The 20,011-nt window shown below is 46.9% G+C and overlaps 1 protein-coding gene across 7 annotated transcripts in view; it reads right to left on the minus strand.

Annotated features, from left to right (window-relative positions):
• The window catches only part of LOC139054456 (beta-1,3-galactosyltransferase 5-like), a 52,353-nt gene that overhangs the window by 14,926 nt on the left and 17,416 nt on the right, over positions 1-20,011 (minus strand). For 3 of the 7 annotated variants that reach the window (XM_070531450.1, XM_070531448.1, XM_070531451.1), the window contains one exon: positions 4,005-4,151. The exons of 2 other annotated variants lie outside the window; for them this stretch is intronic. In XM_070531450.1, coding sequence (XP_070387551.1) covers positions 4,005-4,120 — 116 coding nt within the window. In that variant the 5' untranslated portion in view covers positions 4,121-4,151. Of the gene's footprint in view, positions 1-4,004; positions 4,152-15,025; positions 15,161-20,011 lie in introns of those variants that run through there. 2 more of the 7 variants (XM_070531449.1, XR_011511249.1) reach the window with 2 other exon arrangements.

Below are 20,011 nucleotides of genomic sequence, written 5' to 3' on the forward strand. Positions count from 1 at the left end.
AGAAAAGCCTCACAGTTGAAGAAAAATTCGTCCTGGTCCGGGACTCGAGCCCGGGACCACCACCTTTCCGGGGCAGCCGCTCTACCATCTGAGCTAACCAGGCGGCTAGCAGATGGCAGGGCGAAGTCGAATTTGTCGACAACACGAAGCAAAGGCAAGAGTTTGATTTTCCCTTTATTAACTCCTCAGCCATATAACATAGTACATGTCTGGAACAATAAAAGACTGAAAGGCATTGCTACAAAATCACAGTCCTGCTATGTTGCCAGGTGTTGAAGATTCAGTGCATGCATTAATTGTACTTTCATCTATCTGTGGTGACAGCATAACAATGATGGAGCCATGGATTGACCAGATCATAGGCAAGCATATGTGCGTGCAGCAACACATTGACGAACTTTGGCTTTATCTTTGGACAATCACTTTTGGGGTGCTTTCACTTTTGCAACATTTCGTGCGACTGGCACCAGACACATCAATGAACGATAGTGTTCCTGGCACAGTGCCAAGAATGCCATCGCCGAGACACCGACGCGTCTGATGATAGCAACGCGAAGTCTTGCAAAAGTGAATGTATCCCCGAAAATTGTCATCCAAAATACGCCTCACTTTTTTAGCCACTTGTGGAATAATGTCAGTTGCTTTCTGGCCAAATTAAATATTTCGGAGTCCCAATTATTTAGACTTTTAGGCGATCACCATCGAGCCCAAACTATCGGCCAGTGACGTACACATAATGTGAAGTTTGATTTACTAGGCTGCTTTAGGCATGTGTGGCATAAACATATGCAAGCCAATGCGGCCACGCATGTATTGCACAGCCGCTAATTTTGACACACTTTGGCATAATTTTTTTTTTTTAGCCAGGATGGCAAAGAAAATCTTGTTTGGCACACGAGTGGGAGCACTGCTTTACAGAACCAAACAGGTGACGAACTGTTTGCAACTTCACTGTTAGGAGTGTGTGGTAATTTAATGCTGTTGCATGCCGCATCATGTCATGTTTTTGTGGTCTTGCAGTACTTTGCAGATTGTGTCGTGCATTTGTCATGGTTTTTATCCTTTTTTTCCTTATTGAGAATCAACATGCAAGGCCTGCCTTCACAAAGGCTGCCAGTGTGCACTTAAGGAAATATCCGCTCTGTCTCCCGGCAGCCCCGTGAACGTTGGCAAAATTAAAATACACACAGGATTAGCAACTATCTTATTCATCAATAGGCCTCGACTGGCCACTCCCGTATTTCTACAGCCACGAGTTTCTTGAGAAACGCACCGTCTCTCCAATGCCCATTCAAATAGACCTTCACTCACAAACCATTGCAATTTGGCCGCCGATGGGCAACACTGCCATCCACTTTTCTGAGTCACTAAGACTTGTGGAGTCACTCAGACTCGCAGAGCCACCAACTTACTCATGGCTTGGAATCATGGGCTCAGTCATGAAATCGGGGACTCAGTCTCACTCTGGTTTATTTTGAATCATTATTTTACAGGCAGACAATGAATAATTTTGTGTAGCATATCAAAGAACAGAGTGGATGCATGACCTGCACAAAAGTAGAAAGTTTAGCAGACGTTGACAGCTGTTGTATCACCACAGTGCAGGAGCCATGAAGTAAACTAACGCTGAATATGCTGTGTTTTTATTCCCATTAGTGGAAGAAAAGCATTGAGTGCATTCTTCGAACAACACTTTTCTCAAGGATTTGTATGAACCCAGCTTCCGTTACACAGTACACTTGGTCGTTAATTTCGTTCTTTCTTTATTTGTTTCCATTGCTAAATACAATGACGGGGGCTAAGATAAAAGCTGCAATGAGGCAGCTTGAGGTGCCCTTAGCCCCCGTGTTACATGGTGGCAGTGAGTAGCGCAATCAGCCGTACACAAAGAACAATGCATATAAATAATAATTACAATCATCAATCAATTCAAGAGAATTTTCTATAACGGAACAAACAAGAAAGAAACAATGAAATGGGATAAAGACAAATAAAAGTAGTTCAGATATTACGCACCACAGCATTCCATACACTTGGCAATACGTAAGTAAAAGTGAATATCGCGTACACTTGACGATGCATAAGTAAAAGTGAAAAGATACGATGGTCGATTAATATTGGAATAATTAGGAGAAAGAAAAGGACGAGAAAAAATTATCTCATTACAAACATTTAGCAAGACACATGTGAATACAGGTGAAAAAGAAATTACGCTTGATTCATCATTTAGGAGAAGGTTCTAATAAGTAACGACAGTTCTGACCGTGTTATGTTAATGATGTCAATGCCAGCGTCATGTAATGTATTAAGCAGTCTGGGTAATTTATTTTTGGTCATTTGCAAACCGTAGTTGGTTCTTGAAGGGGGTATAGACCAATATTCTCCGTGACGGGTAATATAGGTAGCTGTATTCCTTTGCAGACAAGCAATTTCATTAAATACGCTGTTTTCAGAGTTTGAGTTTGAGTGCCATATACGAAGGAGAGAGCGGTTGTATAGAGAGTAGATTGTAGGTATGTTGTATTGTTTAAAGAGGTGTTCACTGTGACTGTTATATGGCACATTTGCAATGATACGTACGATCTTTTTCTGTAGTAAGTGTATTTTCCCGAGGTTAGTTTCAGTTGTTGTGCCCCACACAAGGTGTGTATAATTAATGTGTGATGCAAATAGTGAGTGGTAAATTAATATTTTTACGGATGTTGGTAGGCGATATCTGTTCTTGTTCAGCATTCCTGTTATACGGCTAAGCTTTTGTACTACAGAATCTACTTGTCAATCCCAGTTTAGCGTACTAGAGAAGTATGTACCTAATACTTTAATTTCATTTACTATTTCTATGCTCCCTTTGTTCATCTCTAAAGTGTGGCTTTGTGGAATTTTTGTGCCTTTCGCATGAAAGATTACGGCTTTTGTCTTATTCAAGAGGCTATGCAGGGGACATCAAGGGGCACGAGGCTAGTCACCTCTAAGCTCACTTGACTTCTGGCTGGAACGTAGACTTGGTCAATGTGTGGCCGAACAATGCCAGATGGGGTTTCAACAATCATTATCTGTGCATTGAAAGTGGACGTAATATGTCGAGGCATCCACTTTGCCTGTGCCATAGTTGCAGATATTGGCTCGCTTCGGCAGTAACTGCAACAGTTGTCGGAAAACAGGTGTTGAAACGAGATCCAATTCAAAACCCCAGCAGTAACTCTGCAGGAGATTTTCCATGTTTCTGAGGTGTTCTCCTATAAATAAACAGCAACCTCTGCTCCTAATTCCTTTCCTTCATTGTCCAAACTGACCTTTTCACTGCTCAATTTAATTGTGGCTATAAAGGCGCCGTCTGCAGACGTGCACTGTTGCTATTTTCTACAAACATAGTAAACTGCCAATTAGAAAACTGGGTGCGATTATCACAGACAATTCAGCATCGTACACCAATACGGGTGAACATACCTCGCAAGCAGCTTATTGTGTAAGCAGTGTTTGTGGGTTTCAGTGGCACAGCTTCTATCCACTTGGGATAGTCCATAATGATTGGTAGATTGCATTGCCAGCTAACGGTCCTAGGAAGTCGATCTGGATACGAGTCCACTTCTAATTTGCTTTAGGCTAATGAAGTGATGGACCACTGCTGGCATGAGCAAATTTTGCAGGCAGTTCTGGCACTGTGCTGTTGCCAGTCGCTCTATATCATAGTCTAGTCCTGGTCACCAGAATAATGACTGCACCATGGCTTTGATCACCAGTGATCCTTGAAGGGTTTTCTGCAGAAAGCAGAATAGACGTTTTTGGGCTTTGGCTGGTATGACCACTCTGTTACCCCAGTACACCAGGTAATTAGCTACGGACAATGCCAGTTCACGATCAAAGAACGGCAGCAAGGTTGAACGTTTCCGATTTTGTTGCCAACCGAACAATATCAATTTCTTGACGAGACCAAACATTGTGCTGCAATTTCTTGCAGTTTGTGCATCATCTACCCAATACTAAGATGTATTCTGGTGGCTTACCCTCCGTAGTTTGTTCTGCATCCCAATTGAGAAACTGCCTTCTTCCTGGAGCCTCCCAGGTAAAGCATCCATGCAGGCAGCAGCCATGGTAGGCATCTGGCGTTCGGCTGGACCATGAGGGGTCTGTCACCAGAGTGAATCCTGAAACTTTGTCACAAGTGCCAAGGTCACTCGTTCCCGCTAACAGTAATTATGTGTTGCTTGTGTCCTTGAGCAGAAAGATCTGCGCACGTCATCAACTGTGTGAAACAAAACTTCTATGCAGTGATGCATCACATTAGAGCTTCAGTCTTCGAAAGGGCCCAAATGTACGAAGATTGGGCCATTCTTTCAAATTACATTTCTGTTTTTCAACTCTTCTTCCTGTGGCACTTTCCATTGCCACCACTTGGTTTTCTGTAACATAGTAGACATGTTCAGTAAAAACCTTGAGTAAAATGCCAGCGTGCCTACAAAAGATTGGAGTTTGGCAACATTACATGGTGTTGTGAAGTCGGGAGATCTGTGCAACCACGGAGGTTCTACGGATGGCGCCATGCCAGGTGCCGGGAGAAAAAAGGGTTTCGAGCGATGTTCGAAGAATGAGGAAAGGGTTAATATTCATAGGTGCATGGTTGAGTTTTACACACACGGCTCCAACTTTCAGAGCACACTATATGCTACAGTCTTTGCATGTCCGAGCCTCCCTCTCCTCATTGCCGTGCAGATCCTCTTTTTATGCCGTTTATTTCTCTCTCTTGTCACAGAAATTCACTGGCCAATCACGATCGCCTATGATGCATTCACCACCACCCGCCCCCAACATCCCACCCTTTTGAGGGCTCTCCTGTCTCCAACATCGCACAATACGAGGCAACCACGTGGCAAACTGAACTGGCCGTCGACGCCTTTCCCCGGGAGTTCTCGACAATGACCCTGTGATCAATCAGTGGCCTCTTCGTGATGGCCAGGAAGAGGCGACGTTGTTGTCTTGAAGCGAGCTGTCATTTCTGGGTGTTCAAAAAGCCAAAGATCTGGAACATGACTGCCTGTCCGTAAGACTCGGGTGACGCTGATTGAGCTGCCTTGAGTGAACGATGAGGCGTATTCAGCACCCGTGATAGCTGCATGTCTGCCGGTGAAGCATCCTTTGTTCCAAGGGATCATCAGGCACAACAGTGGGTAAGGAGCATTCACAATAGTTGCTATGTTACGATCGGGAAGCCTTCAGGGTCTATGCAACGTCCGACATAAGAAACGACCGCCTGGCGAAATCAACACGTAAAATCTCAGCTTCACACTATGTTCTTGGAATCTTGGAATCTCTGCAGCACACTTCTGAGCTAATACTTGTTGCTGCTGGGTTTTTTTTTTTTTTTTTACACATGCACATCCTTCAGACAAGCTGGAACACTCGTCAGGCCACCAAGTATTGCACCAATCTTTATTTGAAAAATGGCTAGGGCAGAGGGGACTAAAGAAAAGCATGCTATAAACAAACGATTTCACATAATTCCACGAAACAGATTTGTGCAACCACTCGGTGAGTGTTGATCGCGATGCTTTGTGGACTCGATTTGAGTAGTACTTGATCGTACATAAATCGACTTGGGGTCTAATGCCATAGCGCAGAGCGGCCACAACTAAGACAACACTCATCATTGCTATATCTGTTTATACTCAAATTACTCAGTGCACTGCTTGACTAGAGTGTTAACTTGACTATAGTGATAATTATTTGTGTGTCCTTTGCCACGTCGCTTTCACTGTGAGAAGCCTTGCTTGGCATCTTTGAATTACTACAATCTAACAGACAGATTTCCGCTGTTTACACAAGCACCCAGGGTCAGTACATTTCAGCAAGTTGTAAAGCAACTGTGATTAAGCTCACACTGATGCAACATGGCTTTGTCTCCTGCAGGGCCTGTCACCCAGCAGTGTGCTTTAACAGTCATGAAGATTGTTGCATTTTTTTGCCTTTATGTCTCTCCTTTGTATATCCAATGCCATTGCAAGCAACTTTTCCCCAAAAGCGACGGCTCCATTTGAGCCAATCTTGAAGACCATGCTGGCCAACGATGGCAGCGCCACATCTCGGATGCCATGATCCTGAAAGTTGTTTTTTTTATTATTCTCCTTGACAATGACCTATTTGTGTGCACCATGGAGAGAGCCCAGCCTGTCAAGTTTTCATCCTCTTCAGGACCACAGTTAATCTATTCTTTACCTCATCGTAACACGACCCCCGGCAGAAAAAGCACCGACCCGATGAGTCAAACGGGACTGTCAGGAAGAGTGTGGTAAGGTTTTAGGCGTGCGACATTAATGACATCAGGTGAGGCGATACCAGATGACGTGGTAGAGCAGACGGGGACGATCTCATAGGTGACATCAGTCACTTTTATTCTTATTTATTTAGCAATGCTGCAAGCCTTTACAGGCTCATACAGAATTGGGTCACAAGCAACACAAGACAAAACCTTGTGGGCCAAAACAAGAGAAAGTAATGAAATGCGGTAATTATTACAATGCAAACAAATAAGACGCAACCAGAATGAACAGATCAAAGAAAACAGTGCAAGGCAGATAATACAGGCAAGGGGGAAGACAAACTGCGAGTCGACCTAGTTGGAACAGATTCATCTTAAAACTTTTTGTGCACAAACAAACAGGGACAAAGAATAGGAGCAACACAAGGACGAGCGCTTTCCAACAACTGGTTTTATTTTTGAAGAACCACCTGCTTAAATACCCACAGATCTGCGCGATCTAGTCAACAGAGCACGCCTATACCGCATATAATACCCACAGATCTGCGCGATCAAGTCGAGAGAGCACGTCTATAGTACATAGAACACTTGTGATAAAAAGACGTGGACCAAAGCCACCCGGTCAACATAAAAACAGCAAGGTGCATGAAACAACCACTTATGATAAAATGCGTTAAGGATGTGATGATAGAAGCTACCTAATTTTCTTCATCCAACAATGAAACAGAAGGATGGCTGATGCATTTTTCTTTGTTTTTCAATCTAGTGTGCCTCCACAATTTTCCTCGCGGTTTGATTCCTATGCCTACACAATATGTAAGGTGAGCAATCATGTTCTTGGCAATGCATTGCCAAATGCGTACTAAGGCGATCTTTCAGACTGGACAAGTGTTCCCTTAACCTCGTGTTAATGCACCTTGCAGTCTGCCCTACATACACAAGACCACACGTCATAGGAATCTGATAAACAACATTCTTCGCGCAATCAAGAAATCGGTTCTTGCGCGGATGTTTAACACTACATTCTTTCTTTACATCATCCTTATTTTCGAACTTTTTAACCTTAGAACACACACTACCTATTTTGTTTTTGCCAAAAATACCACTTTTACTGCGTAACTACCAGCCACCTTTTTAAGTCTGAGTGAAAGGCCGCGCACATACGCAATCACTGAAACCTTGGAAGCTACATCCTTCTGCCTTTGATTCTTTGTGCATTGTTCTTTATCTTGTTCAAGTTTTTTCATTAGTCTAGCACACGACGCCAGCATCACAGCGAGCGAGTACCCAGCCTTTCTCAACCTATCAACTTGCTCAAAAAAATGCCATCTTTACAGTGTGGTGACATGACTTCAACAATGCTGACCGGAAACTCGCTCGTTGACTGTACTCTGGCAACTCCTCCAGCCGACTACGCGGCGCCAAAGACAATTCATTACGATTCTTTTATGTTACTCAGGACAGCATTACTGTGACTTTGGGTTCCCTTTCAATAAAATTACAGCTAATTTTCCCTGATATAAGCACAAATTCTCCGAGTTGTACCCGAGTTTTCCCAGACTACTCAAAATCCCTCAGAATTCCAGGTTTTCCCGGTTTGTAGACGCTCTGAAACTTCATGGCAGCGATACGCCGTCGTGATATTAGAGTCTGGATGTTTGCTTGTTCACGTAAAGCAGGGACACTGTGACACGGTGAGTATCTGCAATAAATAAAACGGAGTGCCATGCGCTGTATTCTAATTTATCAATGAGGTAAGACTGGTGCAGGAACCATACAATAGTGGCATACTGAAGTATCGGCTGCATGAGGGTTTTATACGCAGTTAATTTGAGATGGGATGGTGCTGCAGCCAATTTCAAACACATGAAATTGAGTTGTCCGAATGCCTTTGCACATGTGTTATCAATGCGAGTTGAGTGTCCAATGCGAGCGAGCTCGAGAATGTCACACCCAAATATTTTAGAATATCTGTTCTCATTATTGCTGTGCCCCTTATATAGTAAGTGATTATGTCAGGTACCTTTTTATGTGTAAAAGTGATGTATGCTGTTTTACTAATGTTAAACTTAATTCCCAACCTTTCACACCAATCTGCAATGTTGTTTAGGAGGTGTTTGTTTAATTTGATCATTTAGGCACCGAACAGTTGCATAGACAACACAATCATCTGCGAAAAGACATACTGTTACACTAGGCTCAACACATGATGAGATGTACTATCGGCATCAAATGAAAGTTGAACAGCGGAGCGCGTGGCCCAAGCATAAGCAAAGATATAGTGCGTGCCGTCCAGTTATCACCATTGACAGGCGCGCACATCCGATTTGGCTGCACTGCACGATCCCCCTCTAGTGAGATAATTTCGCTTCTGTCCTGGTTCTTACATTTGAAAGGGGGGATATAAAAAAATAAAAACGAAGCTAAAATATTGCAGTTTACGGCGAGTCTTGTCGCACAGATCGCCGAAGCCACAAGTGCTGTCAGCGCGAATAGCGGTGCGCGTGGTGCAGTTTCCACGGTCATCGCCCGCACCGTGTACCGTCATCGCAAGGTAGATTTGGCCGCGCGGTGCAGGCGATGACCGTGGAAACTGCACCACGCGCACCGCTATTCGTGCTGACAGCACTTGTGGCTTCGGCGATCTGTACAACAAGACTCACCGTAAACTGCAATATTTTAGCTTCGCTTTTATTGTTTATATCCTCCCTTTCAAATGTGAGAGCCAGGACAGAGGCGAAATCATCTCACTAGAGCGGGATCGCGCAGTGCGGCCAAATCGGATGTGCGCGCCTGTCAATGGTGATAACTGGACGGCGCGCACTATATCTTCGCTTATGCTTGGGCCATGCGCTCCGCTGTTCAACTTTCATTTGACGCCGATAGTACACAACAAAGAGCAATGGCACCAGCACAGCACCCTGTGGCACACCAGAAAAAACCTCAAGGCTCTCAGACTCAGTATTGTCTACCAATACATATTGTGATCTGAGTGAGAGAAGACGTTATCTGTGCAACGGTGTTAGATTAAATGCCAATTAGTTTGAGTTTTTCAATCAGTCCACAGTGAGGTACACGATCAAAGGCTTTGGAGAAATCTATGAATATGGCATATCCTTTAAGTCTGGAATTGATTACCTCTGCGAAGTCATGAGACATTTCCAACAGCCGCGTTATCATGGAAAGGCCCTTCCTGAAACCATGCTGTTTAGGGTATATCAGGTTATTGCTTTCTAAGTAACTAATAATGGATTTGTTAATAATGCGCTCTATTAATTTGCATGAATAGCAGCTTGGGCTTGTTGGTTTTCCATCCTGGTGTTAACAGCGCAAAACGTAGACGAGACACGAGACAAGATGCCACAAGCGCTGTCGAGAGTGAAACATTGAAAAAGGACCCGAGGTACTAGAAATGTATTTCGCTAGAATAGCAGCTTGGGCTTGTTGGCTTTCCATCCTGGTGTTAACAGCACTCGTGGTGTTGTCTTCTCATCTCGTGTCTCGTCTACGTTTTGCGCTGTTAACACCAGGATTAATTTGCAGCAGCAGCTTGTTAGAGAAATCGGTCGGTATGCGTCTATGTGCAACCTATTGCCACCTGTGAAACAGGATTACGTTTGCAATGAGGCAGTCTGAAGGTAATGCAGCTGCTTGAAGTGACACCGTAAAAATCCTGTGCAAGAATAGAGCTAGTTGGGCAGCATATCGTCTTAGAAACGAATTGGAAATGTTATTGGAACCGGGCGTTTTCTCTGTGTCAATGTTTGAGAGCAGGTTCCGTATACAGGCTCAGTTATAACGACAATGGGCATCACTGAACCAGATGCAAATGAAACATCACTTGGACAGGAAGAGCATGTGAACACAGAATAAAAATTGGCATTGAAAGCGTTAGCAATAGCTTGCGCACAATGTGCGAGAGATCCCACGATTTTAATTTGTGTAATGGGGTGTACTGAACAGTTCAGATGGTAGCGTCTGTTCGTAACCGAGAAGGCAGGCGACGCAGAGCAGGAACCGCTGGTTGCCCGAACGGCTCACATTCGTGCTAAGCACTGGCGATCGCGCTGGCCCACTAGTTGCACTGCAGGCATGGAACAGCCGATCTAGCTGGCCTTGGTCTTGTGCACTTCTTCATTACAATTACCCCCGGTGCAAATGCGGAGCCATCCTGGCGACTTAACGACGTGGAGACGAGCGGGTCATAGAATTGTTTCAGGCGGTGAACGTGAACAACATCCCGTCCACTGCGGCGCTTGTCGGATGTCGGTGTAAGCGGCTCTACGACATAGTTGATTGGAGAGGTGCGTTCGACGATGCGGTATGGTCCATCATACTGCAAGAGAAGTTTTGGCGAAAGTCCAGGCGTGATAGGAGGTACGGACAACAAGACAAGTGTGCCGGGAGCGAAGTTTGGATTCGTAGTGCCGCCATCACGATTGGCTTTTTGTCGTTGTTGGTCAGCGGAGGTGGACTTCCAGGCTAATTGCCGGCATTCCTCGGCGTATCGGGCGACGGCTGAAACGGGAGCACACTCCGACGTTTCTGGAGTATAAGGCAAAACCGTATTGATGGTATGGGAAGGATCGTGACCGTAGAGAAGAAAGTATGAAGAAAATCCTGTAGTACTTTGTGTAGCCGTATTATATGTGTACGTGACAAATGGGAGGATGATGTACCAATTTGTATGCTCCGATGAAACGTACATGGCGAGCATATCACCAAGGGTGCGATTGAAACGCTCCGTAAGCCTGTTAGTTTGAGGATGGTACGCCGTGGTGGTCCGGTGAACTATGCGGCATTGAGCAAGCAGAGCTTCAACCACCTGCGACAGAAATACACGGCCTCCATGACTCAGCAGCTCCCGAGGTGGGCCATGACAAAGAATGAAACGATGGAGCAGAAAGGATGCAACATCACTGGCGGTCACTGCATGTAGAGCAGTGGTTTCAGCGTAGCATGCAAGGTGATCAACTGCGACAATAATCCATCGCTTTCCAGCGGGTGTTAGCGGTAGCGGCCCGTACAGGTCAATTCCCACACGGTCGAAGACACGAGCAGGGCACGGAAACGGCTGTAATAAACCATGGACTGGATGAGGCAAAGATATGCGGCGTTGGCATTGCGGGCACGAGCGGACAAACTTTTGGACAAAAGTAAACATTCCTCTCCAGTAGTAACGTTGCTGCAGGCGCTCATACGTCTTCGAAACCCCTGCGTGTGCACATTCTGGGTCAGTATGGAAAGACGCGCACATGTCGGAATGCAAAGTCCTAGGGATAACCAGGAGCCACTTGCAACCATCGGGTTGGTAGTTGCGTCGATAAAAGAGGTTATCCCGGACAGCAAAATGGACAGCCTGGCGACGCAGGGAGCGGGAGATGCAGGCGAGCCAGAAAGGAGATCCAAAAGGGAGGCCACCCAAGGATCCTTGCGCTGTTCTGATGCGAAGGTGTCGATGTCGACCGAGGATACCGCATTAATGGTGGAGTGGGAGGCCGTGTCGGCTGGCAGCGGAGAGTGGGACAGAGCGTCAGCATCGGTATGCTTGCGACCTGAGCAGTATATGACGTATATGTCTTATTCTTGAACGCGCAGAGCCCAGCGGGCTAGGTGTCCAGGCGGGTCTTTTAAAGAGGATAACGAACAAAGGGTGTGATGGTCAGTAACGAAATTGAAAGGCCTGCCGTATAAATAAAGGCGAAACTTCCCGAATGCCCAAACGATGGCCAGGGATTCTTTTTCTGTGACGCTGTAATAGTGTTCTGCTTTGGTCAGCGCACGACTGGCGTAAGCAACGAGGTACTCGGAGTAGCCAGGCTTGCGCTGCGCAAGGACAGCGCCAAGGCCAATACCACTGGCATCGGTATGCACTTCAGTTGGGGCAGTGGGGTCGTAGTGTCGCAGTACAGGCGGAGACGTCAGGAGACAGCGTAAGGTCACGAACGCGGTGTCGCATGCAGGAGACCAGGAGGATAGGTCGTTGGCGCCACTTAAGAGTTGTATCAGAGGTGATACAATCGAGCCAAAATTGTGAACAAAGCTTCTGAAGTAAGAACAGAGGCCGATGAAGGCACGAAGTGCTTTAAGTGTCTTAGGTTTCGGAAACTCTGCCACAGCGAGAAGTTTTGATGGGTCGGGGCAAATGCCGTCTTGCGATACCACGTGACCTAGAATCATGAGATTGTGCGCGGCGAACTGGCACTTTTTCAGGTTCAGTTGCAGGCCTGCATTGGTCAAGAACATCAACACTTGCCCAAGGCTAAGAATATGCGTGCTGAAATCAGGGGCGAACAGAACGATATCGTCGAGGTAGCACAAACACGTGCTCCATTTTAGGCCGCACAAGATATTGTCCATCATTAGTTAAAACGTAGCAGGCGCATTGCATAGGCCAAATGGCATCACATTAAATTCGTATAAACCATCTGGAGTAATGAATGCAGTTTTAGGGCGATCAACTGCTGACATAAGGACCTGCATGTAGCCCGAGCGTAAATCCAACGAAGAGAAGAATTCAGCGCCTTGCAAGCTGTCCAGAGCGTCGTCAATGCACGGTAGAGGGTAGACGTCTGTATGCATTATCTTATTAAGACGGCGATAATCGACGTAGAACCGAATGGAACCATCTTTTTTTGTCACAAGAACCACTGGTGATGCCCACGGGCTATTGGAAGGTCGAATGACGCCGCGCTGAAGCGTGTCATCTACGTGCTCACTGATCACAGTGACGCTCCTTGGCGGAAACGCGGTACGGGCGCTGCCGCAATGGCACGTTGGAGCCAGTGTCGATGTGGTGGCTGACGGTTGACGTACGACCCAGAGTAGGCTGAGCGACATCAAAAGAAGAGCGGAACTGGGCAAGCAGGTGAAGAAACTGAGAGCGCTGCTCTGAAGTAATGTCATCGGCAATGAAAGGTGTGAATAAGTGAGGTGATGGCAGAGCTGAAGTGGAAAGTGCACAGAAGTCAGTGAGCTCTGCATACGAAGCATCTAACCTAGCATCTAAAAGGTTAGGCGATGGTTCGGGGGTATATAAATGGAACACACAGTTACTAATTTCTCAAAAAGAATGGCCCAGACTGACACTGCCTCAAGGGGCATGTGAAGGGCAATGGGTCGGCAAGCGACAGACTTGTCGGCTACTATTGCTACACCGCCAGAGGTGTTAGCCTCGTCGTGGTCATTCCGAAAGATGGTGTATTTGCGAAGAAAATTAGTGTTCATAGGTTTTAGATGTGTCACTTGAACCCACAGCAACTTTGGATTGTGTTTGTGTAGCAGTTCTGTAATGCCGTCGAGGTTACGAACGAGTCCTCTGGCATTACACTGTAGTATATCTGCGTCTCCATTGTGATAAATTAACGATAAATATCGATAAATATCGATAAATATCGTCTCCATTGTGATAAATAAAAACGAGAACATTACCTCTTGCGAGGCGCTGGACACGCACTCTTCCGAGTGCTGTGTTTGACATGAAGGCCTCAGCACGTTTGACGAAACGTTTGAGGCCACCGGCCTGGAGGTCGATGGTCCCTTCTCTTGGGGTGGCGGAACAGCACTAGCTGTAGCTGCCGGGGGGCGGGAAGGGGCCGATGGCATAACTGCCGACTCACTGCATGTGGGCCGGACAGCCGCCGGAAGCCGTTGTGATGCGTCAGGGGGCAGCGACACATCGGCAAAGGTGTTCTTTGACAGGAAGGGTACCCGCTTGCATGCCTCCTTGAAACTTATGTTTTCTTTTACTTTAATTGTAACAATTTCTTCTTCTTTTTCCAAGATGGGCACGACCGCAAGTATGCAGCGTGCTCCCCATCACAGTTTATACAGTGGAGAGAGTTTTCACAACATTCAGAGGTGTGCTCATGAGCACTGCATTTCGCGCAGGTTTGCCGTCCTCGGCAGCTCTGTGAACTGTAACCGAAAAGCTGGCATTTGAAAAATTGCAGGGGATTTGGAACATATGGTCGAACATGAACCTTGATATACATGGCTTCGATGGACTCGGGCAGAACACTTGTACCAAAGTATCAGGTGTTTGGTCGCCATTTCCTTATTGTCATGCCTCATCCTAATTCGTTTAATGTTGATGATGTTCTGCTCACTGAAGCCCTCCAGGAGTTCAGCTTCAGTCAGCTCTAAGAGATCATCATCGGAGACTACGCCATGGGTGGTATTCATAGTACGATCCGGAGTTACTGTTACTTAGGCGTCCCCAAATAATACTAGACTGGGTAGCTCTTCATATTGTTTCTGGTTGCGGAGCTCCAAGAAGAGATCACCACTTGCCATCCTGGATGCTTTATAACCTGCACCAAAAACTTGGGCATGAGACTTAGATACAAGGAATGGCGAGATTGTTTGCACGTGTTTGTCTGGTTGTTCAGAGTGGATTACATGTAAACGAGGGAAAAATTCTTTTTGATGGCCAAAAAATTCGAGACATCATTGGTGCGCCCCTTCTTTAAGGAGCAATCAGGTAGCGGGGGGGGGGGGGGGGGGGGGAGTAGCCATAAGAGTAATTTTGGCAGTAACACCAGCCACGAGGACGCTGCAGGACCTGTGAAATACGGCCTGCAAACGCCAGCTGTACATTACCACTATAACCGAATATGAAATAGCCTAAGTAGGCTACTCACACAAGGTTAACCCTTGCTGTCTGGAAAAATTGGATGTAAGGGGAAGCCAGGAGAAGACAGGAAAGATGGAAAGTGAGAGAAAGACGAAGGTTGGAGGGAGAGAGAGAGAGAGACGGGAAAAGGCGACTACCGATGTCTCCCAGGTGGGTCAGTCCGGGGGTGCCGTCTTCGTGAAGCCAAGGCCAAAGGGGTGCGTTGCCACCGCCGAGGGGCCGTAAAGGTCCAAACACCCGGCATTGGACCAACCTCCAGGATCCCCTGTTCCCTGGACACGGCTAAGCCGCGCACAGTTAGACACGGGAGGGTCCAACCCTCGTGTGCTCGGGTACGTGGTGTCGCAACACACCAAACGCCTGCTGGCGCAGACGCCCCTGCGGGGGATGTCGGGGTGCAGCCAGGTTTCTGCAATTACCATGATGTCAGGAGAGTACAGCAATAAAAGTTCTAATTTTTGTCTTTCGTTGACAATGCTACGTGCATTAAGGCATAATAACATCAGGGAGCTTTTGCTTTGGGGTCATTTATCAGTGCCGCGTGGGACAGCATCATCACCATCGTGTGTAAGCTTAATCGGAGCTTTTATATTTTTCTTGCCGTCCCACACTTACCAGCTATTGCGAATTTTCAGTTTATAAAACCGAAGGCTCACCTTTTCACCATTCACACAATCAAACTTTGATGACTACCACAATTTTTTCCACACTTCCCTAACAGCTGGCGAAAAATCTTCAGAAATAGATAAAGTATCATGCTCCAGTTTGAAACAGTTGCGAAGGACAGCAACTTTTTCACAGAAATCATACAAGTGAAGCATTACGGGACGGACTCTGGTCGTGGTCTTTCAACCAATATGATGAATGCGATCGAGTGATCGTACCGCTACCCCGAGCTTGCCCTTAAATATGTTCTCCATGACACGTTCTGCCAAAGATGCGTTACTTTCATCTTTGTCTTCGTTTAAACCAAAGATGGCAATGTTATTGCGGCGGATCCGATTTTCTAGGTCATCTAGTTTTTTTGCCGATGTGTGACACTTCTTTCTGTACGGCAGTAATTCCGACTTCACACTTGCCTACCTTCTCCTGAAAAAGTTTAAGTGATGCAAGTGCACCTTCGATATCTGTCAGCCTTGCTTGCACATCCTGTAATCTTGTCTGTAGAAGAGTTTGAGAGGCCTGAATTTCCGTAACCACTTTCAGAACCATGTCGATATTAGGCCTTTGATTTTCTTCCACAGTTGTAATGGCAAACGCACAATATTCAATGATTCACAGCAACAGCAGAAAAAAACACCCGGGGTTCAGCAGCACCACTAACCCAACTCAGCTGGTTCTGAAGCATTTAGAAAAGGACCATTTACCACCAACCTGTACAAAGATGAACAGAGGGTTGAGCAGTGAGTCTCCGATGGTGCCACCAAGCCCAGTGAAATGGGCATGGGGTTGGCTCTCCGTTTTATACGGCCTTGATGACATTGTTGCTGTCGTTGCCGGTGCACCGAAGGGATGGTCCACCTCCCATGATGCCATGGGTGATGAATCAGTCACTTTGACAATGGGTCTGTTCGATTTGCCTGCACCACTGCAAACCAGTTCACAGCGGTTCACGAGAAGTTCAGAAACTGTGCAGCTCAATTCCGGAGGTGCAGGCCCAGCGAAACACTCGAAACGAATGCAAAGGTGCAGACGCGGTTTAGGCGTTATGCTATGTCAGACTAATGTGCACAGAGTGCGTAAGTTTGAGAGGTCCTGAACTGCAGGTATGATCGGTTTCTGGGGCGCAAACACACCACAGTTGCGTAGACACAGACGTGCGTAAGCGGGGTTTTAACGGTGCTCGCGCCCGTGTGCTGCGTCGTCTGCTGCGCCACTGCTTCGCACCTGTATGCCTGCACCAAGTCAGCACCGACAGTGGAGCGGGTTCAGCAAAATCATGAACCAGCCTTGCACCTTTCCTGCACCTTTTGAAACGAACGTCGTGGTTCTGCGGGCGCCATTGCTGCACCGCTGAAGCGAATGGCAGGGTGCAGCGCCTCGTGAACTGGTTCAAGTGGTGCAGGCAAATCGAACGTGCCCAATGTGTGGAATCAGCGCAGCGTAGGGCACGTGTAGGGATGATGCTAATGACGTTGAAGGAAGATGTTCAGTCATCACTAGAAGGCCGTTGCTGATGCACTTGCACTTGCAGCAATACCTGTATGAAGACGAACTTGACGTAAGACGCGGTAAGGACCCTTGTTGCAAGGAAGGAGTTTTTCCGAGGGCCCCACTCGGCGGGAAGGGGACCAAAGGGGCACAAGAGAACCTGGTGAAAAGTGTACGTCATGGTGCCAACGATTGTAAATGCACTTTTGATTTTCTAGCGATGCCAACAGACGAGTACGGGCAAGCTACTTCGCGTGGTCAGCATGGGCAACGGCATCGTGGGCATACTCGCTGCTCGAGGCATTAGCAGAGGGAAGTGAAGTGTCCAAGGGCAATGCAGGGTCGCGACTAAAGAACCAGTAAAGCAGCAAATAACCAGCAGTTTCGTGGCATGAATTGTAAGCGAGCGTGACGTAGGGTATTACAACGTCACCAGTTGCGGTGGTCGGGCGAAACATACTTAGTCAGCACGTCGGTAATTATCCGGTTCAATTGGTCAGTCAGGCCATTGGTCTGAGGATGGTACGAAGTAGCAAGCTTGTGCTTGGTAGAGCAAGACTGCAAAATGTCAGCAATGACTTGGGAAAGAAAAGTACAACCACAGTCAATGAGTAGCTGTCGTGGGGCACCATACACTAAAGTGATGTTGCGGAGGAGGAAATCCGCGACGTCACTTTCACAGTTGGTCGGAAGCGTTCGGGTTATGGCATAGCGCGCCGCGTAATTTGTAGCCACAGCAATCCACCTGTTGCTGGGCTTAGACTCAGGAAAAGGGTCAAGAGGTTCCAAGCTCACTCCAAAGAATGGCTCAGTTGGGATATCGAGGAGTTGAGGATACCTGGCAGGAAGCGTCGCTGCTTTTTTCGATGCTGACAGGGCTCGCACGCCACAACATATCGGCGTATAGAGAGAGCAAGGCTAGGCCAGTAGAAGCAACGGCGGACACGGTAGTAGGTGCGAGTGACGCCAAGATGCTTCATTAAAACTTCTTTATAGGCGAGTTGGTGCATACTTGACAAAAATTGTAACAGCGCAAACACATGCAACCACAAAGTATCAAGGACAAGACCCATTCGGTCTTGATTGCTGTGTCTGAGGCCCTCCTTCAGAAGCTAAAACTGGGAACACGAAGAAAAGATGACCGTCGGAAGACCGACAAGCCTTTGGTTGTGCCGTACCTGCACAAGACTTCGCACAGTCTCAAGAAGCTAGCCAACAGGCATGGGGTGTCCATTGTTTTTTCAGCACCCAACAAGCTGGCACAATTATGCCCACGCATCTGCAACTCTAAAAAAAGAGGTTGTCAGCTAAAACATGAGAAGCCGTTCATCAAGTGTTCCACAGGAGTGGTCTACGCCATTCCCTTGAAGTGTGGAAAGGCTTATGTCGGCCAAACCAGCCGTTGCATTAATGAATGCTTGGGGGAACATGTCCGAAATTTAAGTAACTTAAAGGGCAAGTACGCACATAATTGAATGCACAGGATGCGAGGCTCGATTGGGAGAGAAAGATTCTCGGCAAGAGTGCCGACGCGACGGTGCGCATCAGTAGTGAAGCGTTCCACATACAGAAATATGGCAAGTGCGTAAGCACGCCTTCTGTATCGCTTTTTGCTGCAGAGCTTCAATTTTTGGAAGCGACTGCTGATTTGATTGTATGTTAGTATCCCTCGCCTTTTTCTAGTTTTTTCTCGTTTTCTTGTTTTTCTGCACCCGATTCCGTTGACTGCTAACACGTTCGTTCATCGATGCGCAGTCTTTTCTCCCGTTTGTATCACTCCCTTCCCCCTTCACTTCTGCCTTTCCCCTTATGTAAGGTATCAGTCTTCCGTCAATGAAATTTAGTTGACAGCCAGCGCTTGTGTCTCGTTCTTGATACTTTGTGGTTGCATGTGTTTGCACAGTTACAATTGTTACAATTGCAAGATGGCCTGCAATTGGTGCGTCATGAAGCACATGGAGAACGGTTGAGCGAAGGTGTCGAGGGATGACGCAGAGAAGGGAACAACCGTCGACGTGAAAATTCTTCATCATTACCATCATCATCATCATCAGCCTGTTTACGCCCACTGCAGGGCAAAGGCCTCTCCCATACTTCAACTACCGTGGTCATGTACTAATTGTGGCCATGTCGTCCCTGAAAACTTAATCTCATCCGTCCTCCTAACTTTCTGCCACCCCCTGCTATGCTTCCCTTCCCTTGGAACGTGAAAATTATGGCAGTACAAAATGCCGTTCTGGAGGACAAGCCATTGTAAGGATCGGTCAGTAGGTGCAGATTTGAGGATCCGCAAAGTGGTGTCGAGGCATTGCTCATTGGCCATTTCCAGAAGTTGGGAGATGGAGAGAACGCAAGCAGAAACGTCTATGTCGTCGACGTTGGGCATGTGTATGGAGTAATGGGACAAGCAGACGGCATTGGTGTGCTGGTGCCCCGACTTGTAGACCATCAAATGGCAATACTCCTGCATTCGCAAAGCCAATTGTCCAAGCTTCCCTGTGGGGTCTTTTAATGACGAAAGCCAACAGAGAGCATGATTGTCGGTGACAATACAGAAAGACCGCCATATAGTTAAGGATGGAATTTCACAACCACCCAGACAAGAGTCCGATGCTCTCTCTCAGTAATAAGAGTAGTTTTGCTCCAAAGGAGATAAAAGGCAGCTGGCATAAGCAATAAGCCGGTTATGACCACGCTGAACTTACGCCAAGACAGCACCGATTCCGTGGACACTTGCATCGGTGTGCACGTGAGTAGGGGCTGAAACACCGAAGTGGCCAAGGACAGGGGGGGGGGGGGGGGGGTTGGCGAGTAAGGTCGCGAGACGAGAGAAAGCAGCAGCTTGGGAGGAGCCTCATGAAAAAGGCATACCTTTCTATAGGAGGTGTGAGAGGCCATGCTATGGTGGCAAAATCTTTACCAAAGCGGCAGAAGTAACACCAAAGTTACGAAGCTGCGGACATCTTTTGCTG

This window comes from Dermacentor albipictus, chromosome 1 (genome assembly GCF_038994185.2).
Source record: "Dermacentor albipictus isolate Rhodes 1998 colony chromosome 1, USDA_Dalb.pri_finalv2, whole genome shotgun sequence".
Taxonomy (NCBI): domain Eukaryota; kingdom Metazoa; phylum Arthropoda; class Arachnida; order Ixodida; family Ixodidae; genus Dermacentor; species Dermacentor albipictus.